General features: G+C 40.0%; 2 protein-coding genes across 6 annotated transcripts in view; one reads left to right on the top strand and one right to left on the bottom strand.

Annotated features, from left to right (window-relative positions):
• nf1a (neurofibromin 1a) overlaps window positions 1–18184 on the bottom strand; it is a 77071-nt gene that overhangs the window by 32863 nt on the left and 26024 nt on the right. For 3 of the 5 annotated variants that reach the window (XR_005131717.1, XM_037546552.1, XM_037546554.1), the window contains exons 29-35: window positions 17613–17748; window positions 15314–15376; window positions 11064–11222; window positions 10131–10228; window positions 9855–10001; window positions 9247–9393; window positions 8240–8350 (exon numbers count right to left, since the gene is read on the bottom strand). Coding sequence is in view for 4 of the 5 variants with exons in the window: in XM_037546552.1 (XP_037402449.1) it covers window positions 8240–8350; window positions 9247–9393; window positions 9855–10001; window positions 10131–10228; window positions 11064–11222; window positions 15314–15376; window positions 17613–17748 (861 nt within the window). In the remaining variant the exon portion in view is untranslated. The remainder of the gene's footprint in view (window positions 1–8239; window positions 8351–9246; window positions 9394–9854; window positions 10002–10130; window positions 10229–11063; window positions 11223–15313; window positions 15377–17612; window positions 17749–18184) is intronic. The other 2 variants (XM_037546553.1, XM_037546555.1) reach the window with 1 other exon arrangement.
• Window positions 1871–8093, top strand: omgb (oligodendrocyte myelin glycoprotein b). The gene is made up of 2 exons (XM_017694971.2): window positions 1871–2181; window positions 3403–8093. The coding sequence occupies exons 1-2, from the start codon at window positions 2168–2170 to the stop codon at window positions 4580–4582; spliced, it is 1194 nt and encodes a 397-aa protein (XP_017550460.1). The 5' UTR covers window positions 1871–2167; the 3' UTR covers window positions 4583–8093.

Here is an 18184-nt window from a genome sequence, read left to right as displayed (position 1 = left end):
GTAAAGGTGGATGGTGGATGACTTCAAATATCTTGGGTCAACCATCCAGAGCAATAAACAGTGCAGAAAAGAGGTGAAGAAGAGGGCGCAGGCAGGACAGGATGGAGTGGGTGGAGACGGATGTCAGGGCTGATGTGTGACAGAAGGATAGCAGCAAGAGTGAAAGGGCGTCCTGCTATGATGTATGGTTTGGAGACTGTGGCTCTGTCTAAAAGACAGGAGGCTGAGCTGGAGGTGGCGGAGATGAAGATGCTGAGATTTTCGTTGGGAGTGACAAGGATGGACAATATTAGAAACGAGCAGATCAGAGGGACAGTGAAGGTGGAGCAGTTTGGAGATAAAGCCAGAGAGGCCAGGTTGAGATGGTTTGGACATGTGTTGAGGAGGAATAGTGGATATATTGGTCAAAGAATGTTGGAGATGGAGCTGCCGGGCAGAAGAAGAAGAGGTAGACCTCAGAGAAGGTTTATAGATGTAGTGAAGGTGGACATGGAGATGATTGGTGTAAAAGTAGAGGAGGCAGTGGATAGGGCAAGATGGAGGCAGATGATCCGCTGTGGCGACCCCTAAAGGGAGCAGCCGAAAGAAGAAGAAGACTCTACTGATCTTCAACAGGAAGAAGGCAGGAAAAGCTACAATGAAATGTCACACCATGATTCTCACTTTCTTCTCACCACAACTTCATACCATGTATACAGAAGGCTGCAAAACCGCTCCTGAACAGGTACAACGTCACCCTGCCTAAGAGAGAAAGCAGGCATAATGGTGTCTTATAAAGTCTGATGCAGTCATGCCGAGCGATGCCACTGCAGTGCGCTCATGGATACCATGTCGCTGCATTTGCACACATGAACACACATTTAAAACAGCATGTCTATGAATGGAAAGGGGGCGGGGGCGAGAGGAAGCAAGAGAGTGAGAGAGGTAAGAGAACAAGAGCGAGGAAGACAGAGAGGGAGGGTGGAAGACAGAGAGGAAGAAGTAAGAGAGATGAGAGAAGGCAGAGAGAAAAAGAGAGGGAGAGAGAAAGAGTGAGAGAAGGAGGAAAGACAAGGGAGAGAGAGAAAGACAAAAAGGAGAGAGACAGAGAAAACTAGTGGGGGTGGGAGAGAAAGACTAAAAGGAACAGGGAAACAAAGAATTGAGAGAAAAATGGGAGGGCAATGAGAGAGAAAGAAAGATGAAAGAAAGAAAAAAGGAGAAAAGATGGAGACTAGAGGGAGAGAAAAGGACAGAGAGAGAAAGACAGGAGAAAAACGACATAAGAAAAAAAAAAGAATGGGGAAGACAAGAGGGAAGAAAGAAGGAAAAAGGAAAAGATAGGGAGGGAGAGAGCGAGGGAGAGATAGGGTGGTGGGACAGACAGAGGGAGAGAGAGAGGGAGAGAGAGAGAGATGATTTCGTTGAGTGTGCAGATCCTGATTATAAAAAGATTGGAGTCAGCACAGCCTCATCTCCTCACCCCCCCTCCCCACCCCTTCAGCAGCAGTAGTGACTGTTTCTATGCTGCATTTCTCCTCTTCCCCCTTCTCTCTCTCCCTCTCTCTGCTCCAGCACCCTTCTTTTTCCCTGACTTTTTGCACAAGCTCAGAGGTTGGTAGAGTGGGCAGTCGGAGGGTGATTGCACAAGGGGTGGGGGTCCAGAGCCATTGGGGACATACTCACACCACTGCCATGCCAAGAGGGAAGCCTGGCCAGGAGTGAGCGAGAGAGGAGCTCCACCTATTAAACCACTGCTGGTTAGAACCAAGAGGGATGGGGGGGAGGGGAATGGAAAAGAACTGAGGTTGATGGAGGGAGTAATTTCGGGAGAGCAGATGAGAGAGAGAGAGAGAGAGAGAGAGAGAGAGAGAGAGAGAGAGAGAGAGAGAGAGAGAGAGAGAGAGAGAGAGAGAGAGAGAGAGAATGAAGCAAGTGAGCGAAAGAGAGAGCGAAAGAGAGAGGGGCGACGAGACAGAATGAAGGAGAAGAAGCACCGAATTGCCATGCAGAGCAGCAGAAAAAGAGTGAAATAATAAAATTAAAAAAAAAAAAAAAAAAAAAACGGTAGCGACTGACTTATTACCCTTGGCTGCTCCAGATAAAAAAAGGAGAGCATAAAAAGAAGTGACTGGAATGTGGCATAGAAAGGAGAGAAAGAGTAAGGGAACAAAATGATGTGGAACTGATGAAAAGGATCAGGTAAGTGATTTTCAGCATGGTAATAGAAATCTCTAGATTGAGAGGGAGCATGTTTAGTCGAGTCAGGGCTGGCAAGCAAGAGCTCCATACTGAATAAGCACGCTGCAACTATATCCATCCCATATTCAGCATATAGTCCTCTGTTAACTGCACTGTTACTACCCAGTTAAGATTTCACTGAATATTGAAAGAAGACAGCAATGCATGAATTTGCTCAATTACATTAGTGTATTGATTTACAGATTATTAACATACAGTGAATATTTGAAATTTCTAGAATTTTCATCACTTGCTAGGCATGCACAGAGTGATGTATACAGATTCTGTCCTCAGATGCCCCACAGAGTGGAGAGCTAATGAGGGAGAGGAAAGGACAGGACCAGTAATGCTAGTAACCAGGCTAACAGCTCACTGCAGCAGCAGCAGGGCAGAGTAGCTTCTGGCAGGCACTCAAACTATAGCCACAGAGCAAGCAGAAGGAGCACTGAGGGGCTCTGTTCACTTACCTCTCACTATGCCAAATGACACACAGCATATGGAACAGTAGAACACTGTCTTATGCAACTATAGCCAAATGGCGAGAATGTCCTAGTGATTTGACAAAGGATGCATCTGCACTTCACGTTAGGATGTTTTGCTAGCTGTTCTTGCATAGATATTTAAAGAATTGTCATTTTTGATTAAAATTGTATACCTGGTCAACCAACTAATAAAATTACACAATTTTAGTATGTGGCCTAAAGCCGGATGTCATGCCGAGAATGCCTGTTGAACCAGCTAATGCCACTTGTCAGTAAACATATTTAGTGGAGCTTTGGTGACTTAGCATACACAAGACTGCAGAGGGGTGTGATCAGAGGAAGCCAGATGGAGAGTACATGGATAATGTGCTCTGTACAACCTTCCAGTCTTTAGCTATTTCAAATGTTATACATGTCGTCTCTGCCCATGGGATTCTGTTATAAAGGAAGAGTTATTATTCAGACATTAAGAGTGACAGATTGTGGTAAGTCAGAAGATACAGGCAGGTGGGATGAACTAGCCTCAGGTCTATCTGGTTAGCTTTGATGCTAATATCTGCCTCTGCCTTCCAACATAAACAATTCAGTCAGGCTGCAATCAAAAACAACCCTGCCTTGTGTAATATACAGAAATATTTTACTATACCAACCCCTATTCTTTGGGCTGCCCCATAATTCCATCTATTATTTTGTTTTATAGAATGGCTAACACAACGCCTGCATCTATGGTGGCTAGTCTGCTACTCCTGCTTCTGTGTGCAGGATATGTGCCGGCTATTTGTCCTCCGATGTGTTCCTGTGGCAGGGGTCATCGGGTGGTCGACTGCTCTGCCCGTGGTCTCAGTCTACTGCCTGACAGCTTGCAGCACAACATCCATTTCCTCAATCTGTCCCACAACCGGCTACAGGACCTGGACGGGCTCCTCGGCCACTTTGGCCACCTAAGAACACTGGATATCTCACACAACCGCCTCATGCACCTTCCTGATGGTCTGCCCCGTGCTCTGTGGGACATACATGCATCAGCCAACGACATTCGCCAACTGGTGAAGAACGACACCGCTTACCACTGGAACTTGCAGGCTCTGGACTTATCAAACAACCAGCTGGAGCGAGTGGTCTTTATTAACAACACTCTACCCAGTTTACGAGCACTCAACCTTAGCCACAACAAGTTCTGGACCGTACCCACCAACATGCCCCACAACTTGGAGATAGTGGACCTCTCCCACAACTTCTTGTTGCAGATCTTGCCTGGCTCACTGGATCGCCTGCACCAGCTATCTCGATTTTATCTGCATGCTAACCGCTTTGCTTCAGTAAGCGAGGGTGTGTTCAATCGTTTGGAATCACTGCAGCTCCTTACCCTTGGGGATAATCCTTGGGCATGTGAAGATGAGGAAAACATGACCCACCTGCTAAACTGGGTGCACCAGACACCAGCAAAAGTGCTGGGCTGCCCTTGCTATGTCAGACCCACGTGTGGGGAGGCACATCTGGCCACCAGCAGAACCTGGCACTCAGCCTCATATACTGAGCCCCCACTGGGCACAGACACTCGTGACTCTGGTCACGAACCACCTATACAGGTTGTCACTTCGGTGTATCTGTCCAAATCAGCACTGCTCAACTTGCCATACAACCGGAGCACTGGGAATGCTACTGGGGCAGGTGAGCAAGCTTTGACCAAGGGTGGGGGATTTCTGACTTCCACCCCACACACCCTCTCAACCCAATCAAGCACAACAATCCGCACAAGAAGCACCAAGAAAGCAATACCTGGCAAAGCTCGCAGCATAAGCATCCAAATGCATACATGCAGTCCTCATACTGTCGCTCTGAACCTTCTGTGCACAGCAATCATGATCAATATCTTCTGAATCAGCATCATCCCTTGTGACCTGGAATTTACCATCAGTCTGAGCTTAAGACAATAAGAAATGCTCACTGATAGATGTGGAATGTCAAAGGAGGGTCTTAACTCCTTGGTTTTAACCTCACAAAAACTATTTGACTGTTAGTGCCTCTATGAGTATTCTCCACAATATATACTGTCTGCTTCAAACAAACTGACCATCCTCTACAGAATATAGCTGAGTAATGTATGGCTATTGTGCATATTCATACTGAAACTTAACTAAATATATAGTTAACTTACACTACAGGTTTCCTGGTGTAGAAAAAAAAAATGTTCTCATTTGTATAATGCTAGTCCATTGACAGAGGCTCTTGCATTTCATGGTTTAAACAGTATGAAACAAACAAGTAGTCTACAGTCTGCTGGGATTTTCACAGAGGATGAACTATTCAAGGTCACCTATTTACATATTGCCATAATCAGTGCAAGAAGTTAGGGAAGACCTGACAGTTGTTAAATACCTAAAATGTTTTGCCATGGGGTTATGCTGAGATCAAGGTAGTATGTCTAAGATAGCAAGAATAGGAGCTAAAGCTGATCATTCAAGAGAAACATGGGAGTCAAACAGTGAACCTGAGTGTAGGAGACTGTGGCATGTATATGGAGCTGTGCTTATCCCAGCACTAACAGGATGTGATAAATAAGACCCAGGAGTCTGCTAAAGGACCAATTCCTAGGTGGGTGCTCAGTCAATACAAGAGTCAACAATGCTGGCCGGCCACTTCCTCTTGGTGCTCTGACTAAATGAAGGCTGACACTACAGTGGTGGCCTCCCACCTACTCCCATCAAGCTGAAAGTATCATAAAGATCACGCAAGCATTTAGCAGTAGGTACAGCACAGAGAGAGATGCCAGTTTTACTACTGCATAGTGTTCTGTCATATTCTAGTAGCACGCACAACCTTCTTGTGAAGCCCCGGAGTGCTTCTTTGTGATTTTATAGATGGGTGACAAATTACCAGGAAAAACCAACATAAAGTGTCTTAGAAGGGGCCAGGCCATCATAAGCCACCTAAACAGCTTCAGTGCACTTTGGCACAGATTCCACAAGTAACTAGAACTAAACTAGAAGGGTGGAACACCAAATCTTCTTAATTTGTGTGTCACTACAAAGGCCATAGCATCTGATTTACATCATTTTCATTCTCAGCAAACCATCTAATGACCCTGTGCGTGGAGAAATGGTTATTCTGGAAGAACTGAGGACAGAAATGTGTCATCACAGGATAAAGGTGATCAGTCAGAATACTTTTGTAGTGATCATTCTCTCCAAGGTCACAAGTAGACCTTAAACCATGCCAACAAAATGTCCCCCACAAAACAGAGCCATTCAGCCCGCTAACTATAGGGGGTCAAGCTTTCAAGCCTGTACTATTCTCTTAAATCAATGCCACACATGCACTCGCCCACTTGTGGAGGATATGGTGAAGAATGACTCATCTGACCACAGCTCTTTTCTTCCACATCTCTAGACCAGTGCCTGGGGTTTCTCCACCACTGAAATTTCAAATGTGCATTCCTCTTTGTAAAGAGTTTTATGCATTGCAACCCTAGCATCTCCTCTTTACATCGCTGTTAACAGGCTGGTCTTGCTGACACTGTCCTATATCATGTCCTATAATTATATTCTCATTTACGTGAGGAACAGTCACTCCTCTGTTTTTTCTTACATACATTGTACTAATGCACACTCGTCAGATCACTGAGTGTGCGCTTCACAACCACAAACAACATTTCTAGAGTAAAGTGGTCACTTTAGTCTCTGTTCCTGTGGATAGTTACCTCTGTCGATAGTTTTTCCTACTGAAGAATTAGCCAGACAAGCAGACTTCGTGGCTGAAGCGCTTTCCACTTATAAGCTAAAAATGAAGCCTCTTTTAATGTCACTTAGATCTTTTGCTCTTGCGAGACTTAAAAATGTGGCCAACTGGACCTGCTCAGTATGTTTATACATGCCACAGAGCATGGTTGGATGTTAAGTGCTTAAATGTACACCTGTCTGGAAGCAGTTGCACTTGTTTCTTCAACCTTTATTAAGGTTTTTCCTTTAATTTGCCACCCATCTGTACGTTTTCTGTTGAAATGTTAAGCAGTATTTAGCAGGTATGGTGTGTTATAAAAATGCTGGTCCTAGTTGAGAGGAAAAACTCAGAGTCTGAGGCCAAACTAGAGCTAATTCCTATTCATGGTGCGTGGCCAGCCAGAGGACTAGCAGGTAGCCAATAATTAAAAGACTCTGCAAGTAGGACAGGAAAATAAAAAGCAGAAGTGTACTGAAAACAAATGCTTCAGATTGATCTGCATCTTTGACCACATAGCTTATTCTCTTGTGACAGCAGTGATATAATGGGCATGAGAAAATTAGCTGGGATGAGCAAGGGATAATCTAGCAGATGGATCATTCTTCCCTAAATCCACTGGGCATGATACAGCATTCTCAGTGTTGATAAAAAGCTGCCATCAATTACAAGACGTTCAAAAGAAAGTTATGCAGTAAACAAGTGTGTTTATCATAGGAGATAGAGACAAAAAATAAATACAATTTAGGTTTACTTCAAGACCAAAGGGAGATTTGCAAAGAGCAAATATGTAGCTGTAAATCTGGCAGAGTCTGACAGAGGTGGTGTATAGCTAAAGAAAAAATCAAATGCATCCCGTCACTTACGCAGATTATTTGCAGGCTATGTGCAGGCTATTTAAATCTCTTCAGTCATTTTCTGGGGTTTTCTCTTTCTGGCATGTGAAATAAGCCTTAGATTGTGTGCAGACTTCAAGTGATAGCTACACTGATGGCAAGCATGAACCTCATTGCTGCTACAAACCACTTCTGCCTACAAATTAAATTTCAACAAGATACAATTGGTTTACAATCTGCAATTAAAACAAATGTTTGAAATGCAGCATGCACTGATTGTCAGTCATTTATAATCATTCCCTACGGAATGACACACACCATTTTTTTGTGTCTGACGATGAAGTGTTACCATTGATCTTTAGATTTTATAGGCCATGTGAAATTTGTTGAACAGCCATTGTTATGAAGAAAAGAACATATTAATTGGAGGCATTCAGCTTCCATTATGTCAACAAATTCATTCAAACTATTGCTCTGAAGATGCACTTTGTGATTTTAAAATACTAGAGTTGTGACCTGGCTTTTGAATTTACAGGGAATTTATGGGACAGTGGTGTATTACACACCTGAAAGAGTTCTAAATGCAGAAACTAGAAGATGTAAGAAAAAAAACATTTTTTCAATCCTCATTTAAGGTTGAGGAGAGAGTGATTTGCCCTAGATGTTTAAAAAACATTTTCATTAAGAAAAAATGTATACAAATTGACCACAACAAAATCACAGTGTGGCTTTAAACAATACCCAAAGTACACTACAAGCACTTGTTTGCTTTCATTTACTCTTATCTTTTCTATTATGTTGCCATCAATCCATCCAAGAAATAAACATTTTTTTCATACTCATGCTGATAAATCATTAAAAACCGTAATAAATAAAATATTGTCAGCAACTAATGCCTCATGAATGGACAGTACCACCTCATGTTTCAATGTGGGGTTCAAGTCAATACACAGGATATCAGACAAACAAAAAAAAACATCTTACCTGCGAGCGATGTAATAGAAGACAGGGTTGCCATTCTTAGATGTTCCTGCCTGGTAAAAGATGTTAAGTGTCTTTAGAGCTTTAAATTCTTCTTTCTCATGGACTTGGTGCCTGAGGGTAAAGAGATATTTTTTGTCTAATATCAGTTACACTTAACCACTCCATTTTTACAGTGCCATTTCCCATGGAAACTACAGAGACAGACCTTAACTGTTACAAAATATGATAGAACTTTCACATTAGTCCCTGTGGCACGAAGGACCCAGAACAAACTAATCCAATTACAAACATTCTGCAATGTCAATTTAGATTTTGTTTTTTTTAAACACAATTTTCCTCATTCAAATTTCCTAATTCTAGAGATAATTCTTACCCACTTGCAAGATCTCCAATACACAATGCTACCAAACAGGGAGGGAGAAGCCTAAGATATTTCCTCTAAAAATGCAAGGCATCACTTTATCTTTTTGAACTACCACTAATGCAGAATTACTGGGCAGCTCAATGTGCTTAGAGGGGAACACTAAATGCCAATTTTGCTACATTCTGCATTTAATAACACTGTGCTGAGTGATGGAGAAAGACACAGTCATCATATGCACTCTGAGAAAGAGAAGCCAATTATACTCTAGATGTTTGTGGGATTGCCAGGGATCGAATTCGCAATATCCTGATGCTAGAGCTGAAGATTAGATGACTGTGCCACTCAGGATCCCTCATGCCTTTTTTAATAGGGCATTCAATGACAGCATCATAAAATCTCATGATAACCACAATACAGTCTATACTCATTCTCAAGCTCATATCCTTTCAAGGAATAAAAATGCTTAAGCAGAAAGGCTTTCATTTGCAGTGCTTTCATTTTAATGCACTTACATAATCTTTACAGAATAAATCTTGAAGTATGAAGTATTTGTTTCTGCAGTCATTTCCATTTGCCTTCTAAAATCTTTAGAGCCATAGAGAACTTTATAAACTGGCTGTAAATAGGGCAAAGAGGAACTTACCTGGTCATGAACTCCTCAAACTTTGAACTGGTGAGGTTGAGACTGGACCAGTGAGTGTCAGCTACAGGTTTGTGCTCAGGGGGGCCGAGATAGGCCAGGAGGGTAGCCATTTTATCAAAAGGTCTCCTACCCACAGCCTTGTGATCTCTGCCAAACAAAGAACAACCAAATTGTTTCTTTAATCTCATTAAGACTGAAGACAGTAATAACAAGAAACAAAACTCCCAAACCAAAACAAAGAAAATACTGTATCAAGAAATTTACTATGATGGGCAAAAATGATTTCAAAACTTTGATATTAATTTAAAAAAGCCATACTGTGTATAACTACACTCCGTCTTGTGCAAAGGCTCCTATCAACTTTCAAAAGAAGTATTCTGTTTAAAAAAGCAGAAATGTAAGCAGACTTTGCAGCTTGAAAGGCATCAACATTTAACAGAAGTGGAAGAATGATGGTGCAAAACAGGAGGAAATTGACACTGTGGGCTTTAAACTTCCTCTAAACCTTCCTCTGAATTTTAATACTCTAACTTCATCAGTCTTATTATGAGTAATAAAAATGTTAACTTGTTTTTCAAATGTCTCTTTATCCAGTTTATCCAGCTTGCCTGTTGCTGGACAGGTACTGCCCAATTCTCTCTTGATTGTTCCAGAGCAGGCGGTGGAGGGCCAGCACATTTCCATCACTGATGAAGGACAGGCTATGGTTGACTGAGTCACTAGGAGGGGAATCAGATGCTATGTCTAGAAAAAATCTGGATAAAATAAAAATAATAAGGGCATTACCTTTACATATTACCTTGGAAAATACTAATGCAATCCAACACTTGAACTGACAAAGTGAGTCAGCTTTTTGAATTGCTAAACAAAATAGCCATAAATACCTTCTTGCTGCATCAAAGTTGCTTTTCACAAAATCATTAAAAGGCCTCATATGCTCTTCCTTAGTAAACAGGACATGATTTGCAATACTCTGGAGAATCTGAGAAACAGAAGAAATAACATTAAGACCAAGCTCCCACTTGCATGCATTCTTTTTAAAGCTGCAGTCACACTGGAAATTTGCAGTTTGTTTGGCCTTGCCTTGTTAAACATGCACAACCAAGACTGGACCAAAAGACTGCAAAAAAAAACACACAAAAAAAAAAAAAAAACACAAAAAAATTCGTCTAGAAATTGGAACACGTAACCACAGTTGCTTTCACTCAACGTTGATGATGAAAACTTGAAACTGCATTCACCAAATTTTCATGTTCACTCTGCTTTCATGTGAACGTTTATGTGAAAGATTACTTAAAGCAATAAGTATATTCCAATGAATATATTCTGAGTATTTATGATTACATTACAGCAAATAAGACAAATAGCATGATTAACTATAATAAACAAATGTGGTTATTTTAATCCTTCGACATCCCTAGGAAAAATATTAATTTATAGATCGTTATAGCATCAAATACACTCTCCTAACTGACCACAGGATATTTTTATGTGTTTCATTATAGTCAGTGGAAAAGAAATAAGGTCAGTATAATGGGTTATGCTTAGCCTTTGCTAAAATTAGCTTTTCTTCAGTGCTGCTACACAAAGGCTCACCCCTTCAGAAGTCAAAGCTGTAAAATGCAGGACCAACACACATTTACATGTCAAATTCCAAATTAAAATTTATTAGATCTGTAAGTCTATATCAATCTTGGCAATCTCTTTAGAAATTATGCATGCCGATTCACAACATTTGCCTGGCAAAAAGCTACTGTGACTGGGCCTTAATACGAAGGCACAATGCTGCAAATGCACCAGCTGTTTAAATCTCATACCTTAGACATGAGCTTCAGGCCTCGCTCAATTTGAGGAGGGGGCTTCTTGTCTAGGATGCCTGCTTCATATGGAGACACTATAGCAGGGTTGATGAAGCGCAGGAACATGGCACTGCCTACAGCGCCAATGCTGTTCTGTGGGAATCGCTGACTGACCACCTGCATATAGACATAGTGGGTAGAGGAAAAGGGGGAAGGGGAGGTAGGGGAAAGGGTTGGGCATGGAAAATGCAACACAGAGGAAACACACAGACATAGACAAGAGTCAGATGAAACCAACAGAAGTCATAAAATACCTCTAGCTCTCTGACAGTCAAGAGTTTTGGATAACTGCTTAATATATGGAAAAAGAATCAGAAAGAGAGATGGAAGAGAATGAGTGGAAGCATATTTAAAAAGACATGATGGACAGTACAAACAGTAAACTTGCAGAATTTACCATGACAGAAAAAAAAGAGACTGATTGGAAGTATGACATTACTCAAAACCTGAGTGAAACACTGCTCAGTGAATCTGCAGTAAGGACAAAAATAAAGCACTCTTCAGCCCCATCACCTTGTACAATGGGTAACATGCAAGTGAACATGCGCATCTTAGCCGTCCAACCACCTCACAGTACAGGCATCAAAAGCACACAAACATAAGACCTTCAATTCTAAAAGTTTTACTGAGTTTTTCTGTGGTATGAAACGGATATTTAAAGATTAATGACAATACAAAAGACAAGAAGGAAAAAAACTCACAGACCACGTGGCACATCTACTGAGAGCACCATGATTCTGACTGTACAGGGCCCACCACTGACACACAATGTATGACTCAGATTTTAAGGATATTTTGCTACTTACAACATATTGCTCTAGCAATGCAACATACTCCTTTTGATTAGAACAATAATTGTTTTAATGCTTCTATTGAAATGTGTTGCCACTTTTTTCTGCATTTCAAGAATTAAAGTTTAGTACAACAGCCTGAATGTGATGCAAAGAAGGTAAAAAGTATTTAACATATGAAACGTCAACATTCACTTATTGTCATTACCTAAAGAATTTAATTCTTTATAACGATCCTACACACACACACACACACACACACACACACACATATATATATATATATATATATATATATATATATATATATATATACACATATACATACACACACACACACACACACACACACACACACACATGTATATATATATATATATATATATATATATATATATATATATATATATATACACATACACACACACACACACAAACATGTGTGTGTATATATATATATATATATATATATATATATATATATATATATATATATATAAATAAAAATACACAAATATATATATATAAACATGTATATATATAAACATATATATATATATATATATATATATATATATAAACACATTATATATATATATATATATATATATATATATATATATATATATATATATATAACATATATATAAACACACACACACACACACACACACACACACACATAAATATATATATATATATATATATATATATATATACACACATACATACATACATACATATATATACATACATATATATATATAAATACATACATACATACATACACGCACACACACACACAGACAGGAATAAACAGCATTCATCATTAGATAGTACATTTTGGCTGCAGAGGTAATTCACAAAATCACTGAGATCAACTGGCCACAATAACCAATATGAAAATAAAGGGAAAGGGCCTGATTGAAGAAAAGGAAAAGACATGCAATTAAGTTTCTCCAGTTGGCAAGATGTGCATACCCAAGATCATAAAACCGAGATATACAATATACAACATTTACCACCACTCCAAGAACTGTGAACATATTCAACACCCCCACACAGTACATGCAATCCTGTAAGGGGTGTAGTGAAACTACTGATCCATCCCCTAGTGTTTCAATACACAAGCACATGCTTTACCCACATTGCACACCAAGTATAAGGTCACTATCAGCTTATCTGAGCATTGGATCTACTTTTGAGCAAATAGAATCTGAAGCTGAAGTTTAAATCAGTTAAAGCAGTATATAGTGCACATTCCCTGGAGCAGCAGGTTTACAAAACTTAATAAGAAAAGAAAGTGTATGCTACACAGATGTAGCATACCCAGTAATTATAAATAAAGCCTTGCTGTGGTTAATGAAGATACCAACAACTTATATGGATTATACATAATTTAAAATGCAGAAACTATATCAATGGAAAGTGGGTTAAAACGTTAAAGACTGATCATTGATTAATTTTACATAGCCATGAGAATTATGGTAAACATTTAGATATTTAGCATTTACAGTGGCATAGTGGAAGAAGTTATGAGTGATTCTGTGTTACAACCATATAAGAAACTCTGGGTCCAAGCAGATTTCAGAATATTTGGGTGGGTAGGATGGCCCCCTGTTCTCCCTCCCCAACACCCAGCCAGCACAGGTGTCTGTCAGCTGATGTAATAGAACTGGCGGCTGATGCATCCTCTGAGCGCATTCAGCTGTCCAATGACTGTGTCAGCAGCAGTTTGGAAAGATACAGTGGCTCGCTTTACAGGTCTCAGAGGAAGCCTGTACCTGCTTTCGCCCTCCTAGAGCTTGTGGTATTGTGTGATTGGGGCAGTCCTAATTAGTGGGTAGACCTGGATGTGCGTAAATTGGGGAGAACTGCTTGGGAAAACAACCATGACTTGTGGTAAAAACAAATGTTGCGAAGCTGATAAACTTAGTTCTATCCATTATTTTCAGCAAGTGGCATTGTTATTTAGAAGTATGGGGTCATTTAGCAGTTGAAATACAATCATTGCTACATACAAACATGCTACAAACACTCCGGCAAATTGAAATGACATTGGATGTGAGGAAGTCTACTATTAAACTTAACTATAACTATACACAAACTCCCGCTTATCAAACTGCACGCTACTACTGCCAAGCAATCAATGACCATATCTGACAAAGCTTGCTGGTTTGTGCAGTTTTATGATGTTAATTTAATGTGCAGCAGTGTAGCTTACATGTAACAATATTCATATATCGATTCTAACAACCTTGCCTTGAGGAAATAAGTATATATGGTAAATGTATCGGTTTTGGAACAATTTTTTGTTTATAAGGGCAATATAGTGGCAATTTTTTAAAATGTCCATTTATTGTTCCCCACAGAGAAATCTGCTTAGACCTAGAGTTTCAAATCTGGCCATGATGACACAATGTCAGAGGTGTGTGGGCAAAAGATAGCAGCACCATTCCAGCCTTGACAGCAATCAGCCCTCCAGTATGCTGTGGCGTTATCCACTATGCTCCAAAGTAGTGAGCCTAAAAAGAATGGAAATGCCCACCACTAGGGACAATGAGTGTCGGCAGGTGCACATGCCAAAAGTAGGGGGCTAAATTCATTTGTATTTATAGGCTGGAATTCCAACACTAGGAGAAAAATAATAATAATTTTTTTTCATTCATCCATAAATAATATCAGCTATCCATACATCACGTACCCCTAGAAAACTTTGACGTCAGTTTAGATTTCCTCCATTTGAAGCTAAATGTTTGAAATGTTATGTGACAAGGAGGCTGTATTCAATTTGATACATGAACAATATTAATTTGTCCATCATTTGAGTCACTGAATTGTTTAGCAGCAATATGTCAAAGCAACTGGACTTGGTATAATAATTAAGACCTTATCACTCATTTGACTGATGAGCTAACTCCTAGAAGAAGCTAAAGTTTAAGAATATTAGTCTAGCAGCCTTGAGTTTTTGGAACTTTGGTTGAATTCAGCCTTTGGGTTTTCTCCTGGTGTGCAAGGACTTCCATGGCAGAGGAGGCTTCTCCTCAGCAATGGAGAACACATAGAAGGGTAATGCTCATCTGTATAGTGTGATACAGACAGACAGAAATGCTTGAACAGTCCCAAGAGCACACCACACACCCTCTCAAATCCCATTCCAGACCAGAAAGGGCCAGGACACTGGTGATCCACAGAGCTACATTGTTTCAACCATGACTTTTGAGTTAGTAAGTGATTAGTAAGGCTATGTTGTAAACAGGATTGTGCACAGTGTTGCTTATGAACATGTTTTGAGGCAAAAAAGCTCAAAAGAAAAATTGTAAATAAAAGGAACAAAATAAATTGCGGCTTTCCAGAATGAATAAAATCAACCCAAAAATGGTGGCTAGAAAAAATAAAAAGTTCTGGGAGACTTACGGATTTTTTGTTTTCCTTTTTTTCTTTAACAGTGGCTTTATTCAGTAGGGAGTGGCAAGTAGCCTACAGGGCAGAGATGGGCACAGAGAGGTCACAGCAGCGGCTACACAACAAACAGTGAGCAGAGCGTACACAGCCATAATGCTTACACGCATACACACAGTTTCCATTTGAGCACTGCGTTCTGATTTGGAAAGACTCTACTACTTACCGGCTATCTAAAGTAAGCCATCAGAAGTTATGGAAAATAACACATTTCTACCTTCTGCACGAGTCACAGTCTTTAAAGGGCTCATATCATGGAAAAACAAATTTCACCTTTTTGAAATGAAAGAGTCTGATGTAGTATGTAAACATTGGCAAAGGTTCAAAAAGTAGCATTCACTGTTCAGTCCACACCCTCCAAACATGGAAATTAAGCTGCAAACATTACATTTTGAATTCAGGTTTTTGTGATGTCACAAACACCAATGCATTCACGTACCTGTGCTTTTTAACAGAGGTCATTTACATATTTTAGTCTTAAAGGCACAGTTAAAAAAAACAAACAAAAAAAACAGCCTGTTTAAAGGGATAAAAAGAGGTTGGAAAATTTTAAAATAAATGACAACATTTGGTTCATAAACCCACAAAAATGTCATAAGACAGGAAAAAAAGACAAGTAAAATGTAGGATATGGGCCCTTTAAACACTAAATCAGGAGACAGCATGAGGGTGTGGGAGTGTGGTTTTGCTGGGGATGCGAGTGCGAGAATTAAGTTTTGGTAGAATGCAAAGCATGTGGGCAGCAATTCTGTAGTGGTGACGAGGTGGATGAGTGACTGACTCCACTGACTGTGTTTCTGAAGTGAGAGTAGATTGGGCTGCTCAGAGATGCACACAGAGTAAATGGAAAGGAAACAGGTAGCAGGTGACAGGCCTGAGCCACTCCTTCCTCCTCATAGAGTCGCGCTCAGTGTTTACGAACACTACACGCTTTATATGAGACTACATACTTCCCCTGCTGTCTCAGACCAAATATTCACTTTTTACTGCACAAGCTTATGCCTATAAATATGCAAATACACTAATACAAACACACAGAGACATAGAAACAGATCAGATGAGAGTGCTACTGAGCTTATTCAAGTTTGGCCATTAGAGTTTACCATTAGCATAGCTGTTCTGTGAACTACAAGAAACCAGTGGGAAGTTCTGGGCAAAAATTGACTCAGCTTAAAGCTCTTCCCCTTGGCACAAATACAATCAATCCACCAAGAGTGTCTGACATTTGATTCTTTAGTTATGCACTGGAGCTACAAGGTTAACGTAGCTAACAAATAACAGAAGCTTGCAGCCACTTATTAGCATTGTGCAAATCCCTAAATTATACACTTGACTCAAACCATGTTAAGTAATCAAAAACAGTCCTACTCACTGTTGCTGTCAGAACAAAACCTTGTGTCACTGTAAAAGTAACTTTACAGGAGAAACAAAAACAAACACTTAAAATTTTAGTGAAAGTTAATGGAACAAAATTGTATTCAAAGAGATTTTGGACCATTCATCATGAAATTTTGTAAAAAGCATTTGGCACTTTCAAGTTACATAAAAATAAAATAAAAAAAAAGAAAAAGAAAAGGCAACAAAAAAAATGAAGATTTTGTTCCAGCAGCATGGTTTATGACATAGTATACTGTTATCTATAAATGTGGACAAAATTTCAGTCCCACTAGAGTTTCAGTTTGTGGCAAAATTTACTCAAGGACAAAATAGCCCAACATTTCACCATTAGATCAGATCCAACCTATAGGATAAAGCTGACTAGGCCATGTAACAATGATAAACTATATTCTTGAAGATCATATTATGTGATTTTACTCTTTGAAATGTTAAACCACCTCATAAATTCACACAAACACAGACACGCAGTTATCATGCAGATACAATTCAAAGTGCACACACAGAACTGGAGAGAGCCAACGATTTATCAGAATGTCTTGCTGTGTAACACACAAATCTTTACAGTGACGTTCACCAGATGGAGCTGTGCAGCAACTGACAGGCAAATGCCCCCATATGAAAATTTAATCACTGACAAATGTGTTTAACACACAAATAAAGCACAAAAGTAGATAAAACAAGCTGAATATATTTTAAGTAAACTGTGTCAGGAAGGCTGAGCGTGTGAGTGAGTTGTGACTGTTCAGCAAGCTTTCCACCTAAAGAGCAGGCAATAGTATGGTGACAGATTACAGTAAATGTGAAGCAGTCTGGCACGAGTCACCAGAGAGTGTGGGTAAAACAGAACAGTACATACCTGGTACAAACAGTGGCAAACACTACGCAGCTGGGGCGGAAACTCGCTGGAGGAATTGATGATGGCCAAGAAGAAGCGGTCAGTGATTTGCAGCAGGTTCCTCTGGTTTTCCTCCAGATTCTCTGTGGGTTCCAGCCTACAGAAGACCATTTACAAAGAAATTCTACCAAGGAACAATAGTTCAGCCTCAATTTTTAAGACATACACGATATCATCACTGTCCCAAGAAAAACTTTCCCACCTCTACCTTTCTGGAAGGTGTTACACCAGAACTCAGAACATTGTTGCGAGGATTTGACTGGATTTGGCCACAGGAACATTAGTGAGATCAGATACCAATGTTGGATGATTAGTTCTGGACCACTCCGATGCATCCCAAAGGTACTGAATAGAGCTCCAACGATCTAGAGAATGCAGTTCCACTCCTCAGCCCAGTGCTTTAAAAGGGCTTTGTACACCTTTACTCAATGAACTTTGGCTCATGTTTAACTGCTTTTTAAGCACCCAAAGCTATTTGCAATGCTTTTCTATGTCGTTTACACAAGCTATACATGTGCAACCCCTGTGCACCT

The sequence above is a fragment of the Pygocentrus nattereri genome, chromosome 17, assembly GCF_015220715.1.
Source record: "Pygocentrus nattereri isolate fPygNat1 chromosome 17, fPygNat1.pri, whole genome shotgun sequence".
NCBI lineage: Eukaryota > Metazoa > Chordata > Actinopteri > Characiformes > Serrasalmidae > Pygocentrus > Pygocentrus nattereri.
This window is presented reverse-complemented; position numbering and strand designations above follow the sequence as displayed.